The sequence below is a fragment of the Musa acuminata genome, chromosome BXJ3-4, assembly GCF_036884655.1.
Source record: "Musa acuminata AAA Group cultivar baxijiao chromosome BXJ3-4, Cavendish_Baxijiao_AAA, whole genome shotgun sequence".
Lineage (NCBI taxonomy): Eukaryota > Viridiplantae > Streptophyta > Magnoliopsida > Zingiberales > Musaceae > Musa > Musa acuminata.
The window spans coordinates 6,712,226-6,728,478 of record NC_088352.1 but is presented as its reverse complement, the minus strand read 5'-3'; the positions used below and the strand labels follow the sequence as shown (position 1 = coordinate 6,728,478).

Sequence of the window (16,253 nt, the reverse complement as noted above, 5' to 3'; positions counted from 1 at the left end):
TTATTGCTGAATATGTGGCACAATGTGATATATGTCAACAGAACAAGGGTGAAACTGTGGCAAATCCAGGGAAGCTACAACCACTACCCATACCAGACTCAGTGTGGACAGACATCTCCATGGACTTCATTGAAGGGCTGCCATCTTCCAAAGGTAAAAGCACGATTCTCGTGGTGGTTGATCGACTTACGAAATATGCTCATTTTTGTGCTGTGAGAAATCCCTACACTGCTGCTAGTATTGCCCAGATTTTCATAGAAAATATTGTTAAACTGCATGGGATGCCAAGGTCCATCGTAAGTGATCGTGACAGGATCTTCACTAGTAAATTTTGGACCGAGTTATTTCAGTTACAAGGCACCAAACTCAAGATGAGCACAGCATATCATCCACAAACTGATGGCCAAACAGAGGTGGTAAATAGGTGCTTAGAGACGTACCTCCGGTGTTTCGCTAGCGACCGACCAAAAGAGTGGGCGAAATGGCTTCCCTGGGCCGAATGGTGGTATAATACTACATATCATTCATCTACAAAATGTGCCCCTTATGAAGCATTGTATGGTCGACCGGCACCTGTGATTCCAAAGTATGTAATTGGCTCGGCCAAGGTAGATCAGGTTGACCAAGAATTGATTGATAGGGATAAACTCTTACAACTGTTAAAAGATAATCTCTCTACCGCTCAAGCCAGAATGAAGCAGCAAGCCGACACACGACGAAGTGAAAAAGAATTTTCAGTGGGAGATTGGGTTTATCTTCGCCTACAACCATACAAACAACTCTCTATCAACACTCGAGCCTCCATGAAGCTATCCCCACGTTTTTATGGGCCCTATCAGATCACAGAGCGTATTGGAGCCGTGGCATACAGACTTAAATTACCTGAGGATGCCAAAATTCACCCTGTCTTCCACGTATCATGCCTAAAGCCCAAGTTGGGAGAACACGAGTCACCCCAGATCCAACTGCCCAACACAACTGAGGATGGAGTTATTCAAGCCCAACCATAGGCCATCCTCGATCGCAGGATCGTGATGCGTCGCCGACATCCCTCTACTGAAGTACTAGTGCACTGGAATAATCTACCACTTGAAGACGCCACATGGGAACCATATGAGGAGCTGAAGACCCGGTTCCCTGAGTTCATGGAATCTCAGCCTTGAGGACAAGGCTGATTTGAAGAGGGCGGGTCTGTTAGGACTCTAGCTAGGAGAGTCCTAATTGAGAGGGACATTCTGTTAGGACTCTAGCTAGGAGAGTCCTAATTGAGAGGGACACTCTGTTAGGACTCTAACTAGAAGAGTCCTAATTGAGAGAGACATTCTGTTAGGAGGTTTTTTCTTAAGAGAAGAATTAGGAGTTGTAAGGGAATAGAAGTCTTGAGTATGAGTCATATTAGGAGTTGGTTAGAAGTAAGAGTCCTATTAGGAGTTAGGGTTTAGAAGCCCTATAAATAACCATGTATTCCTTCTCTTTTGTTAAGCAATAGATGAATCTTTTCTGCAGCCTTTGAGCAGCAACTTGGAGGGAGGAACCCCTATAGAGTTCCAAGGAGGCCGATCCCCTAAAGAGATCAACCCCAAGTTTAGAATCTGCAAGGGTTCTAACACTCGTCCTCCATTTGGTTGAGTCTGAGGAGTAATGCCACGGACGGTTTTGGTCAAGCGTAAGCCAGGAAGTTAAGCTCGAAATCTTTGGCGAGTTGGTCGAAGGAGACGACGGTTCCAGCCTTCAAACTGCTATACCACGCGCGGGCTGGCCCCCGCAGGGTTGCTGGGAATGCCCTGCACATCAAGGCGTCAGAAGTCCCGTATAGCGTCATCTGGGCACGAAAAGCGGCCACGTGGTCCGCTGGGTCAGCGGCACCGTCATACGCGTCCAGTGAGGGGAGGCGGAAGTGTGACGGGATTGCCTGATCTTGGATCTCGGGGGTGAACGGGGATCTTTGCTGTCCGTCTAACCCGAGCTCTCCTTTCGACTTACGGACTTCCTGTTGTACTTCGTCAAGTCTTTGACTGACGAGGCGTAACTGAGCTCGTAGGGCATTTGTAGAGTCGACAGACGGAGCCTCGCGCTCGGGGCGGCTCGTCGTATCTTCTGCTTCCCGGCTCCCGGGCCGAGTTATCGGGTTTCGAGGCGAGCCAGGGAGCTCGGGAAGCGGTACGTGAGTCTGGACGAGGGTCTCCTGCTGCTGCGAAGATCGGGTCGCATGCGGAGGAGCTCGTTGGGAGACGATCGGGATGATAGTCTGGACCATGCTTGTTAGAGCCCGGACTTGATGAGCGAGGTCGTGAAAGGCCTCGGGTGACACCGACGGTGGGCCAGCGGGTGCGCCGTCGGGAGGCGACAAGCCTGGATTATTGAACAGTTGCCAGTAACGTTCCAACGCCGCTGCGGGGCGTTCGTCACGGGATTCCTAATGCGGGGGTGTCCCCCTGGGGTGGGGAGCCCAGCGGCCGAGGGCTCACCAAAGTGGATTCGCTGATCGCTTGACATTTGGACGACCCTCCTTCTAGCGCCAATCTGTTACGGTAAGTAACTTTTTTAGCCGTGACCTCGGGGTCGACGCGGCTGGTTCAGGGCTCCGAATGGTTGGGATCAGACGTGGCTCCCCTTGGGATCTCGTGGAGCCGCTGCAGGGGGTCTGGCTGGAAAGTTCCGCGACGCCGAGTAGGGTCAGCTTCAGTCGAGTACATGCACAAAGGTCGGGTTGGCGGTTCGGCCCGACCCCTCCAACGATCAAGTCAGTGATTGGGAGAGGAGTTTTTGGGTGAAGTCGTGCTTTTGTGTGCCTGCTTGGCTCGCTTGAAGCCCGAGGGTATTTATAGGTAAGTTCGATGTTACCTGATGCGCCATCCTACCGGGGCAGGGCCGTACACCTGATTGCGTCTGTTGTCGTCATGGGCGTTGCGTGGGAGGTCGAGCCGCCGCAGGGTATGGCGAACCTTGGCCGACGCCTTCCCCTGCCTCGTCCGATCATGCGGGGTCAGACGAGGAGGTCGTCTGGGTACGGTGAGCGAGGGTGCACATTACGTTGGTGTTAATGCTCGCCCCCTGGGGCAGTGTGCCGTCTAGGGGTGACTGACGTCGGGGTGTATTACGTCAAATCGGGTGTGTTACGTCCAATTTGTTTTTACCCCTATCACCACTCATGTCTCTAATCTCGATCACTCTCATCCAATACTAAAGATACACTAATCACATTGTATGCTAATTTAAATTTATTTTTAAAAATATATAAAATAAAATCAAAATTATATGTCACATAAAAAATATTGTAAAAAAAAGAGAGAGATCAAAATAAATAAAATTTAACGTAAATGAGAATAAATTTCAATCGTAAATAATAAGATAAAAAAGAATAAATCAATTCAAGATAAATTACTCAATACCAACTTTTGAGATTCAAAATCACATCCGATATATTTTAGCTTGATGCTTTAAAATATAGTTAAATTAATTTAGTTCATATCGACTAGCTACATAGGTTGATTAGAATCTTCACTATCGATAGTAAAATTTTTGGATTAAATCTCGTTTTCATCATTTTGACAAAAAGAAAGTTAAATATCATATAATAAATAGTTCATCCAACAGTAACACAACGAGAAAAAAGGACAGCATTGTTAGAGGAATAAAATTGGTTAGCAATATAAGGTCAGAAAAGACTTGAGCAGAGAGAGAGAGAGAGATAAAAAGGCAGATAGAAGGAAAAAAGATACTGAAAAGATAAGCAATTGGACGAGAAATAATAATTCATTCCGGTTTATATTTAGGGGTTTAATATCGTTACAGTAAATGGATTGGAACGGGCAACGATATAGTTCTGTTACATCATTGGCTCCTCGGGCATGCAGAGTCGTACAAGATTGATCTGGGCCGTCCAATTTGGGCAGTGCCCGATTGATCTGGCTGTGGTGTCGTGTTGGATCGCGTCCGAGTGCCACGTTCCGCCAACGACACAATGGCTCGGTCGGGACGAGTGACTCCCTCCCAAGAGACGGACCCAAAACAAACGAAACCATTCCACAGCCGCACGAATCTCAAACATGCTTCCCTCTTCCATCGGACGAAACATGGTGTCGATGGCGGCCCAGTTTGATTGAACCCTCGCTCGCGCCGCCACCCTCCGCACCTGCAGCGGCGGCGGCGGCCCCCACCCCACCATGCCCATCTCCGCCCCCAACACCACTCCACGCCCAACTTCGACCTCCTCCATTGTTTTCATTGTTATGTTCAGGAGATCCTCTTCCATCCTCCTCCTCGTCAACCCCGCCCATCACCTCCGATCTGCCACTCCAACCTCTTCCCTCTATCCCACCCACTCCTCTAAGCCCATTTGCAGCAGCGCTGGTCGCATAGCCGACTTGTTAGAGATACTGGCTCCTCTCGATCACGTCTTCCGCGGCGACTTCCATGTCAAAGGCTACGTCAATTCGCTCAGGAAATGCCTGCGATCCGGGGATCATCGCATGGTGAGCTCGCTTCATGCTCGTTTGATTACACGCGGATTCGACTCGGATCTTCTCTTGTGCAATGTCTTGATGGATATGTACGCAAAAGTTGGGCTGATGGGCTGTTCCGCCAAACTGTTTGATGGAATGACCGAAAGAGATTTGATCTCTTGGTGCACCCTCATCTCTGGCTTCGTGCGTTGTGGCTGCATTTTAGAGGCCTACGGTGCGTTCCGGCTGATGCAGAGGGCCGGTTGGTGTCCCAACCATTTCGTGATATCTTCGGTTCTGAATGCATGCTCGGCATCTGGAATTCTCGAAATGGGCGTCCTCGTCCATGGATTGGTCATCAAGAGGGGATTAGGGCTTGATAGGTTTGTGGAGGTCGGGCTTGTTGGTGTTTATGCTAAATGTGGGGATTTGGATGATGCATTGAAGGTGTTCTATGAAATTCCGGTGAAGACCCCAGTTGCTTGGAATGCTATGATTTCGGGCTATTTTTTTAATGGATTCCTTATTCATGCACTGGAGCTCTGCAGGGACATGTGTCGTGTTGGGTTTGTTATGGAGTTAGTGACCTTGAGAGTTGTGACAGCTGCCGCATCAGCTCTGCAAATTTTGGAGCTTTGCCGGAACCTTCATGTTTACTCCATAAAAGTTGGTAAGGATGCTGACAGCTTTGTGGTAGCTGAGCTTGTCAAGTTACTCACGGCGCTCGGGGAAGTGGATTACATTCGCAAGCTTCATAGAAAGATTAGAAAGCCAGATGCATCTTTGTATTCCTTACTAATTTCAGGATACCATTTGCATGGTTACAGAGAAGAGGCCGTGAATCTAGCAGAGGAACTTCTTAACTTGAACGTGAGTCTTAATGAAGGAGCCTTAGTTGCTATTCTTAACCTGTGCTCTTGCAAGGAGGATGGCACCCAGATCCATGCAAATTTCTTGAAATCCGGACACCTGTCTTGTCTTCCAGTGGGCAATTCTTTAATTTCAATGTACACCAAGTTTGGCGACATGGTGAATGCACATATAACATTCAATAGCATGCGAATACATGATGTTGTCTCATGGACTGCAATCATCGCAGGCCTCATTCAGAACTTGCAGTTTGCAGAAGCTATTGAGGTTTTCTGTGCTTTTAGGACAAGCGGTATTCTTTTGGACCAGCATTCTGTGGTAACTGTTGTTAATGCCTGCACTGGCCTTCGAGATGTAGACAAGGGCAAGCAGATTCATTGTCTGGCTCTAAAGCTTGGATTTGAACTTTCCATCTTTACAAGTGCATCTATGATCAACATGTATGCTAAATGTGGCAACATCAACAGTGCTGTTAGGCTTTTCTCCTGCATATCCTTGCCACATAGTCTAATTCTGATAAATGTCATGCTTGCTGGGTACTGCTGGAACTTTCAACCAGAAAAAGCTATTGACCTTTTTGTAAGGGAGCATCGCTTGGGGTTTGTTCCTGATCAGTTCAGCTATTCTACTATTCTTAGTGCTTGTGCAGATATGCAGTTGAGGAGGGTGGGTGAGCAAATTCATTGTTGTATAGCCAAGAGCGGATTTTTCTCAGATGTTGTCACCGGAAATGCTCTTATAAACCTTTATGTCAAATGTGGGTGCATGGCCAGTGCTTGCAAATTCTTTTACAATATGAAAAGTTGGAATCCTTATTCATATGCGATTTTAGTGCTTGGTTACGTAGAAAATAGAGGAAGCACTGCAGCACACCAAGTGTTATTTCAGATGCAGCAAAGTGGTTTGCATGTGAAGCCAGTGTCCTTTGGCAAAATTCTAAGGAGCTGTACTGATTCTGCAGCAATTGATCTTGGAAGACAAATACATGCCTCCATAGTGAAGATGGGTCTGGATTCAGATGTTGACATGGGAAATGCATTAGTTGGAGTGTCTGCAGAATCTGAAAAGACCCATATTTTCAGGGAGGTTACTGATGATATGTCAGTAAGAGAAGAGGGGATGCCAGATTATGTGTTCGCTGGGTGTCCGGAGGATGCCATTGTTAGAGGAAAGAATCTTAAAGCTTTTGGACTGTATAAACTGGAAAAGGTAAAGAAAGGTACCTATTCTTACGAATGTTTGGTGAATTCCTACCTGAGTGCATTTGCTACTTGTGAAATGTATCAAAATTCTGCCCTTCCACATTTGGACGATGAACATACAAAGTACAGGATACACGATAATTCTTCAGATATGATTGAAGATATCTTAGAAAGCAGAGTGTTACTACCAAACTCCAGTGATAATGCATATGCCAAAAAAGTACATCGACCAAGTGAGCTACATGAATTGATAAATTTGGAAAAAGTTTGGGACAATGCTCTTATACTGGTCTTGTTAGGTAACAGCAAGTTGAGTCTTTTGGATGAAAGAATGGATTATTTCAAGCCAGTCAACCGATCATCGGATGGTGCAAGTGGAAATATACTATGCATTCCTGTTTGAATAAGAGAGCCATATTAGGCAGATGCAACAGGAGAATTCAGTGATCGCATATGTACCAGAGTCACTGATTCTGCTTGGGTTCAGAATTATTTTGGCTTTATGCTACAGCGATGGGAATATGGAGCTGTAACAAGAAGCATGGCAAGGTAACTATATGCGATGGAAACTGAGTCATCCAGTCTTAGTTCCCTAATATTCCAACTTTGTGAGGTAGATGATCCAAACTGGAGGTGAAGGGTCAGCAGTGCAAGGATACAGAGGATCTCATTTATAATTGTGTATGGAGAAAATGAGATGACGATTTTGTTGCACAGAAAGAAGAAAGTGTAGAAGCTATCTATCTTTTCAGAAAGGCAGAAAATAAGTTTCTGCTTGCATTTATTGTTCATCCAAGTGAATTTGGAAGGAATTGGTTGTTTTTCCAAGTTCAGCTGGTGCCAGAAACTCCGTTGCTTTAACCTTTTTTGTGATGCAGCATTTGGGCTAATTCACTGCTTCATGAAGGAGATACATTTGATAAACTATACAAACTCTCAGCTTCTATTGATTAAACTATACATTTGTGCCCAAAGAAGTCTCCTTAGAGAGACCCAAAAGTAATCATGAAAAAGGTCAGTAATGTTCTTAAGAAATGAGAGTATATATATTTTTTTGTATACTTTTGGGCATGATATTTTTAATCAAATGGAGTATGTTATAAGTTGCAGTTCACTGCAGCACAGGTGCAGCATATGTGGATTTTAACAATCAGCCATTGCATGCCTAATCATGTGAAAATCTCTGAAGGTACAATTAAAAAATTCTGATGGTATAAGCTCTTCCTTTCTTTTTTTGTCTGTTGGAGGTCATTATGAACTTTAAACTCTAATTGGATAAGAAATATTTGGATAAGACACATTTGGTCTTGTACAATTGTTGTCGACATAAAGATATATATCTGGATGATAGGGACTGAAGAGGCAGATCAGTTCAAGATTCTCCAGTATTTGTCCTTATAAAATCACAAAAAAAAAGAAAGATTGGGTCTCAGAAAAACAACAGCAACTATGGATCAAAAGCAGCTCAATTGGAGGTATGCCCTGTAATTCTCGGTTACTTCTTGTGATCTGCAATGAGTTCTGTAATATTAGTTAGATGCCCAATATCTTACTGCATTCCCTGTTATTATGACTGATGGTTGTGCTAGCTTTTTCCAAGTTAGACCATGCATATACCTGTAACATGTACAAAAAAGTTAAAACTTGCATATTTTTATTCCATGGTTTTATATTTGTGCTCTGCTCTTGTTATTTCTGGTACTTCATGGTTACCTAGTAAAGTTAAAACTTGCATAGTTTTCTTTCCTGGAGTGAGGATTCTGATGGTGGTTCAATTATATATGATCTATTGTAAACTTGGTTTAGAAAGTAACATAGATCTTTTACTTGGTGATATGAATAGGCTTTTCAGGTTGAAGAGTCATGTTGCAGTGAAGAAAAAGTGAGGTGCAAGTTGTAAATCCAGACATATAAGCTATCTTGTAATTGTTAAGGACGATAAATTTAGTAGTTCATAGGCTGCATGCAAATCGTTTTTGAGTGTCTAATTCCATTTTGTGCCAACTATTCTCTATCATTTCTTTCATTTATTTATCATATTCTTTTTTAATTCATATAGAAACCTGTCTTGGTTAGGTTGTTGCTACTCACTACCATATAGACCAAGGGCTAGAAAAAAATGCATGTGATTTCCTACTCTCTTGGAAATCATGATGAACATAGTGTGCTTGATGGAGCCAAGTCTCTGTACGTAAACTCATCTTGGTTGGATCCAATTTAATTTTCTTTATGGTCAAAATCACAAACAACTGAAGAAATGGAAAATAGAGCTGCATGAGTTAAAATCTATATCTATACATTTTTTTTTACGGATTAGGTGACCTAAACAGAAATTTAAATTTATGTGGTGGTGTTAGGGTTTCTGCAACTTTTCTATAGGTGGAGAAAGGTGCTCAGAGAGTTTGTGTCCAGGAGTTCATGTGAGCACAGAAATATCCAACCTTATTTACTTTATTTCCCTTACTCTGTTAGGAACAGCCTTAGTGCCTAGATAGTTCATCTATCACTGGCATTAGACGTATTGCTGGTTCTTCCAAGTGCTTGAAAATTCTCCCTCCCTCTCCAATCTCCTTCACGCTCCTTTGGTTTTACGATAGAGAGTCTATTTGTTTGACAAATTCTCAGGAATTCAGTCGATGCAACTGAAAGCATTAAGTCTACCGCTATCCAATCGAGCATTATAGTTCGATGTGGCATATATTTTACAAATTAATTTCGCTGTTTGCATTAAAAATCAGCCTGAGTTTATGTTATACTGTGTTAGTTATTGGTACTGTTTTAAGTTGGAGGAGACGAGAGTGGAGGCCACGCAACGAAAGAAGTGCTACCGAATGGATTGGATTTGATCCGACATTCCTTTAGATAAAACTGGAGTGGATTAAGTGTAAGATGATGTAAAGAATCTAAATCGAAAACTGACTGGATGATAAAAATTATCATAATCAACCTTTTTATTTTCATAACATAAATGAATATCAATACAAACCCTTGTATTCTGGATGATAAAATTACGTGAACGAACAAAATAGACATGGTGGAAACCAGCCGTGTCAGTATTAGAATTGGATATGAATTCAGTCGATGATTGATTCAATTGCAATCTATTTAGTCATAATCTAAAGTAGTGCCCTAGACTTGGCTAGCTAATGTTATCTCCTGCTTTAATCTTCTTGTTGATTTGCGCATGACACGGCCGAAAAGGCGGAGGAGCCCCCACGTTCTCCCGCATCAACCAATCCCTAATCTCCTGCCTTTGGTTCCTAAATAATGTCATACGTGATGGGAGAGGCAGCCAGCCGTGGGGACCCCCCGTGTGACGTCGGCCATCATTACAATGTAAGCGTGGGGGAGGGAGCGCCCACACGGGACTCTCCCCTCTCCTCCCCTTTTGTCTGCGTCTGCTTCCACCCACCACCCCCACCAATAATTGCGTCCTATCCACAACCCTCGCGTCCGCACGTGTGCCAGTCTCCGCCCCCGAGAGGAGGCAACGGCGGGACGATGATGATGACGATGATGGTGGTGGTGGTGGTGGAATCAGGTCGCCCCTCCTTGTCTTTAGTCACGCCCGACCTCTTCCCCGACTGCATCCCACGGCTGTGGACATCCGATCCGTTCCGGTTGAGAGGAAAAACGAGAGCGCAGTCCTCCCCATGTCGCGGTACGGTCACGCTACGCGGACATCCGCACGTACCACCCACATGTTGGACCACCCCCGCCCGTCCTTGTTTTCGACCCGACCCAACTCAACTCAACCCAACCCAGGCGAGAATAAAAATAAGAGAAATGAAGATAAATAGTAGTAAATATTTAACGCATTGTTCCTCTCCCGTTTGACCGCGCCCTCCACCCTTTCTTTTCATTCTTATATTTTTGTTCGTTATTATTGGTGGGTGACCCGTCCAGATTTATTAGGGCTGCGAGTTGGTTTCCTTCTTTCTTAGTCGTTGCCGCCCACGACGTTCCTTTCCACATGTGCGTGTCCGTCGTCACGTAGCCTTTCCCACTCCGATATTGCCTTTCACATCCGTAATCATGTAATTGTTATCCCACCCCCAGATGTTGCCTTTCTCAAAATTACCAATCTGCCCCCCCCCCCCACCACTTCACCCGGGCCCCTGGGGTAGTATCGTCCGACGGAACAGGAAACACATGACCCCTCCTTCCCTCTCTCCTGCGCCTGGTCTCAAGACCAGGGGTGATTCGGTAATTGCACTGCACAACCCACTCGTCATCAAACATTTAAACATGTGTTCGTGATAAGCAGATGCAATCACTTACTTCTACGATACATTTAGAAACACTTGTATGATTTAAAGTTAATCATCCTAATCGAAATATTCCATTCGAAATTTACCACATCCTGATAGATTAAGTAATGTCGCGTTAATTAGATTCAGTTTGAGCTATTTTAAAGAAGAAAAAAAAATTGAGTGGGTATTTTTTTGGCCTGCCACAGTAGAAGTCAACTGGGGGATCACCGTGGCCCCCATAGCCAGCATCCCTTTGCATCGACCCTTGGTGAGTCGATTTGCCAATCAGGCTTCGATAATTAGATAAGTCGTACATCATATTTTTGTGGAGGAAGTACACCCATGACGTACGTGAACGTGGAATCAATACGTAGAAATAAGAAGAGAATAAAAGGAAAAAACAGAAGACTTGTTTCTTCTTCATACTACATGGAGCTTTTTAGCGTAAGCCATTCCTGGAGGGCTGACCTTCCCCACGTACATGGCGGGGATTCATTGCAACGCTTACAAGACGCACGCGATTAATTAAGGATATGATGAGACGATAAATTAATAGGAAACTAGCTGTAGGTAAAGATGGGGAGGGGCACACGCCATGTGACCCCCAGCTGTTGGGCTGAACCCTCTACCCTCTCCTCCCTCCCTCCCTCCCTCTCCGCAGTCTCTCCCCACCCCACCCTTCTCCCTAATTGTGTCATTGTTAAATGAGTCGCTCTCTTCCTCACTCCCATCCTTTTCCACTCGCCTCCCTTTGCTTCCTTTCTCTCTCTGCGGTTCCCTAACCCTCTCCTCCGCTCGCTTCATCCCATGAAGAAGAAGAAGAAGCAGCAGCAGCAAGTCCTAGCAGCCGCCATGACAACAAAGCTCCCCCGATGCGTCTTCGCCTCCTCCTCCACCCTCCTCCTGTTCCTCCTCTCGTTCTTGTCCGCCTCCGGATCCAGCGAAGCTGGCGACTTGGACCTCCTGATCGCCTTCAAGGCCTCCATCTCCAACCCCCAGATCCTCCCCAGCTGGAGCCGCGGCGACCTATCCCCATGCTCGTTCGCCGGCGTCAGCTGCGACGCCGGCGGTCACGTCGTCGCCGTCGCGCTCCGGGGAATACCCCTCAACACCGACTTCCACTCCGTCTCTTCTTCGCTTCTGGCCTTAGGGAGCCTGCAGAGCCTCACCCTCCACGCCGTTAACCTCACGGGAACCCTCGCCGCTGCCGGCGAAGCTCGCTGCGGGGGACTGCTCTCCGAGCTCGACCTTTCCGGAAACATGCTCCTTGGTTCCCTTGCCGACGTCCACGCCCTTGCCGAGGTTTGCTCAGGGTTGAAGTCGCTCAATCTCTCCGGCAACTCCGTCGGGAATCATCCTGCCGGTGGAGCTGCCGCTGTGGGGTTCAAGCTTGAAACCCTTGACCTCTCCTTCAACAAGATCTCCCGGCAGGACGAACTTCGGTGGCTGTTCTCTAGCCTCGGCGGTCTCCGCCATATCGACTTGATCGGCAACCGAATCAACGGCGGGAGGTTCCCGGAGATCACCAACTGCTCTGCTCTTCAACATCTGGACCTCTCGGCTACCGGCCTCTCCGGCGAGCTCGGCGTCGGGGCCCTTGGCCGCTGCCCGAGCTTGCTCTACCTAAACCTCTCCTCCAACCACCTCGCCGGTAGCCTCCCCTCCGACCTCTCTTCTTGCACTTCGCTGACCTCCATTAGCCTCTCCAATAACAACTTCTCCGGCGACCTCCCGACGGACGCCCTCGCCTCCATGCCTAACCTTAGGTTCCTTGAGCTCGCCTTCAACAACTTCAGCGGGAGCCTCGGGGACTCCATCTCCAAGTTGCCGCTCCTCGAGGTGCTGGACCTCAGCTCGAACCACCTGACCGGGCCCATCCCATCGGGGCTTTGCCCGAGCCCTGACTTCGGCTTGAAGGAGCTCTACTTGCAGAACAATCAACTCACCGGCGTCATTCCGGAATCGCTGAGCAATTGCACCGAGCTGGTCTCCCTCGATCTCAGCCTCAATTACATCGGCGGAATCATTCCTCCCAGTCTGGGCTCGCTTTCCTCCCTTCGCGATCTAATCATGTGGCAGAATTCGCTGGAGGGCGAGATCCCCGCCGAGCTATCCAACATCAGGACCCTGGAGAACCTCATTCTGGACAACAATGGCCTCACCGGAGCGATCCCTCCCGAGCTCGTCAACTGCACCAATCTGAACTGGATCTCCTTGTCGAGCAACCAGCTGAGCGGCCCCCTCCCCTCTTGGATCGGCCAGCTCCGCAACCTGGCCATTCTTAAGCTCGGCAACAACTCTTTCTCTGGCCCCATCCCGCCGGAGCTCGGTGACTGCAAGAGCTTGATCTGGCTCGACCTTAACAGCAATCAGCTCAACGGGTCCATCCCGCCGACCCTGGCCAAGCAGTCCGGAAACATTGCAGTCGGCCTGGTCACCGGCAAGCGGTATGTTTACCTGCGGAACGACGGGATCAGCAGCCACTGCCGTGGCACGGGTAACCTCCTGGAGTTTGCTGGGATTCGGCCGGAGGACCTCAACCGATTGCCCAGCCACCGAATCTGCAACTTCACCAGGGTTTACATGGGGAGCACCCAATACACTTTCAACAACAATGGCTCCATGATCTTCCTCGACCTCTCCTACAACCAGTTGAGCGGCCAGATCGCAAAGGAGATTGGGAACATGTACTACCTCATGATCCTCAATCTTGGCCACAATTTGTTATCCGGTCTGATCCCCACGGAGCTAGGGAGCCTGCGGTTTGTGGCGGTGCTGGATCTTTCTCATAATGCTCTGGAGGGTCCAATCCCTTCCTCCTTCTCTGGCCTCGCCATGCTGTCGGAGATCGACCTCTCCAATAACAAGCTGAACGGGTCGATACCGGAATTGGGTCAGCTGGCGACTTTCCCACGTTACCGGTACGAGAACAATTCAGGCCTCTGTGGCTTCCCTCTCCCCTCCTGCGAAGGCAACACCGGTGCTGACTCCGGCAACCAACATCAGAAAACCCATCGTCGACAAGCCTATCTTACCGGAAGCATCGCGATGGGAGTTTTCGTCTTCGTGTTTTGCATTTTTGGCCTGGTCATAGTTGCAGTGGAGAAGAGAAAGAAGCAGAGGAACGGCAAAGGTAACAGCAACAACTCCAGGGATTTCTACATCGACAGCCGTTCTTACTCCGGTGCCGGCATCTCTAATTGGAAGCTGACCGTCACCAAGGAGACCTTAGTAATCAATCTCGCCACATTCGAGAAGCCGCTCATGAAGCTTACTTTAGCAGACCTCATCGAAGCCACAAACGGGTTCCACGATGACAGCAAGATCGGTTCGGGTGGATTCGGTGATGTCTACAAAGCGCAGCTGAGGGACGGAAGCGTCGTCGCCATAAAGAAATTGATTCATGTCAGCGGACAGGGTGATCGTGAGTTCACCGCCGAGATGGAAACCATAGGAAAGGTCAAGCACCGCAACCTGGTTCCTCTGTTGGGCTACTGCAAGGTTGGGGAGGAACGGCTTTTGGTATACGAGTACATGAAGTACGGCAGTCTGGAAGACGTGTTGCACGAGAGGAGGAAGGCGGGACTAAGATTGAATTGGGCAGCGCGGAGGAAGATTGCGGTGGGAGCAGCCAGGGGTTTGGCGTTCCTGCATCACAACTGCATCCCGCACATCATCCACAGGGATATGAAGTCCAGCAATGTGCTTCTGGACGAGGACTTGGAGGCAAGGGTCTCGGATTTCGGGATGGCCCGGCTCATGAGTACGGTGGACACACATTTGAGCGTGTCGACACTGGCGGGCACGCCGGGCTACGTGCCGCCGGAGTACTACCAGAGCTTCAGGTGCACCACCAAAGGCGACGTGTACAGCTACGGTGTGGTCTTGCTGGAGCTTCTCACCGGGAGGTCGCCGACGGATTCGTCGGACTTTGGGGACAATAACCTGGTGGGGTGGGTGAAGCAGCACTCCAAGGTGAGGATAAGCGACGTCTTCGACCCGGAGCTATTGAAGGAGGGTGCGGCCGTCGAGCTGGAGCTGTTGGAGCACCTCAAGATTGCCTGTGCCTGCCTCGACGAGAGGCCTTTGCGGCGACCGACGATGCTGAAGGTGATGGCCATGTTCAAGGAGATACAAGCGGGGTCGATGGTGGACTCGAACGCCTCCGCCGCCGCCGCCGCCGCCGCCGCTTCCGTGGATGACGCCTTCGCCGAGGTGGACATGAGCTTGAAGGAGGAAAGCAAAGAAGAAAAATGTTAAGAGCATTTCAGTTCTGGCCTTCGCACCACTGCGGTGCGGTGCAGTGCAGTGATGGTTGGACACAAATTTTCCGTGTGGTTTCGTCATGGAATGTACCATATAAGTTTGTTATGCTTCTTTTCGGTCTCATACGCATTAGGCCAATGTTCTTTGTACATACAAAGTGAAATTTTCTACTCTACAACACTCAGCAATGGTGGTGGAACCACTGCTCTCTGCATTCCCTTTCTCGCATCGACCTGCTTCCAACCCCCCATTAACCTTCCCGTTGCATCTCTTGGTTCACGTACGTTTTTGCCTAAAAGGCGATGGCCACAATCACCTGTATGGTGATGTAGCATCCATCGCCAAGGAGTCGTCCAATTTTTCTTCGTCGAATGGGCGATGCTGACCATCCACCCTCGTGGTCTTGCGTGCTTTCGAGTCAGTGCTGCTTCCCCTCTCCCATGTGGCCCTTCCATTAGAAAACAAGCATGCCAGCTTTTGCTCCCGAGTCCTAAATTGAGCCCTGGTCTGCTGTAGGGCGACCGACAGCAAAACAAAGTTTGGCCAACCGGAGCCCAGCACAGATTCTCATGCGAGCGGGGGTCCCGCAGAGATCGGGGGTACGTGTGGGGTTGCATCAACGACTCGTGATGCCCGGGTTTCAGATCATCGACCCTTTCTCCTGCCTTAATCTGGTCAAAGGTTCTTCAAGCTTTTGTCATCTTTTATGTATCTCCAACGTGATTCGGATGCTCGTGCGTTAGTATCGATGCCAGTACAAGCCGTGCTCGCTTGTATTAAAAATAGCTGTGGTGCCAGACTGCCCATTCATCATGTTTTTGCACGCATCTCAGGAGAGACGCTTTATGGATGAAGACAAGCAAAAGCACAGCCCCTCCCCCTCTTCTTGTGTCATCCCGTCTCCTCTCTCACGTGCCTCTACCACGTGATACGACCTACTAAACTGTTGATGCAGTCGCCTGCTTGCTTGCTTGCCTGCTTGCGTTCCGGAACGTACAGATCACGGAGGAAGAAGAGGGGTGCGTGTGAGAGAGAGAGAGAGAGAGAGAGGAACAGAACGCATCTCTCCAGGCGCTTTGGGTACCAAATTGAATCCCCATCTGCACATCCAATATTTTTTGTTTTCGCTCTTTTACCCGTTCGTCGAGATTCGGATTCGACAAACTCAGTGCACTGCGTGCTGCATTTTTCTTGTGTCCACTGAATCTGTGCCTTCG

General features: G+C 48.1%; 2 protein-coding genes across 5 annotated transcripts; both read left to right on the top strand.

Moving 5' to 3' along the window:
- Window positions 1–3,982: 3,982 nt before the first annotated feature.
- On the top strand, window positions 3,983–8,571 carry LOC103980974 (pentatricopeptide repeat-containing protein At4g18520, chloroplastic-like). 4 transcript variants are annotated; one of them, XM_065146307.1, is made up of 4 exons: window positions 3,983–7,531; window positions 7,628–7,706; window positions 7,869–7,992; window positions 8,361–8,571. In XM_065146307.1, exon 1 carries the CDS (start codon window positions 4,167–4,169, stop codon window positions 6,918–6,920), a length of 2,754 nt encoding a protein of 917 aa, XP_065002379.1. In that variant the 5' UTR covers window positions 3,983–4,166; the 3' UTR covers window positions 6,921–7,531; window positions 7,628–7,706; window positions 7,869–7,992; window positions 8,361–8,571. The 4 variants fall into 4 exon arrangements, with proteins under 4 accessions (XP_065002379.1, XP_065002381.1, XP_065002380.1 ...); XM_065146309.1 differs by lacking the exon at window positions 8,361–8,571 and having other exon boundaries at window positions 7,643–7,706; window positions 7,869–8,198; XM_065146308.1 differs by lacking the exon at window positions 8,361–8,571 and having other exon boundaries at window positions 7,638–7,706; window positions 7,869–8,198.
- Window positions 8,572–11,447: 2,876 nt separating this feature from the next.
- Window positions 11,448–15,214, top strand: LOC103980973 (brassinosteroid LRR receptor kinase BRI1-like). The gene has a single exon (XM_009397526.3). It carries the CDS (start codon window positions 11,578–11,580, stop codon window positions 15,028–15,030), a length of 3,453 nt encoding a protein of 1,150 aa, XP_009395801.2. The 5' UTR covers window positions 11,448–11,577; the 3' UTR covers window positions 15,031–15,214.
- Window positions 15,215–16,253: the final 1,039 nt, after the last annotated feature.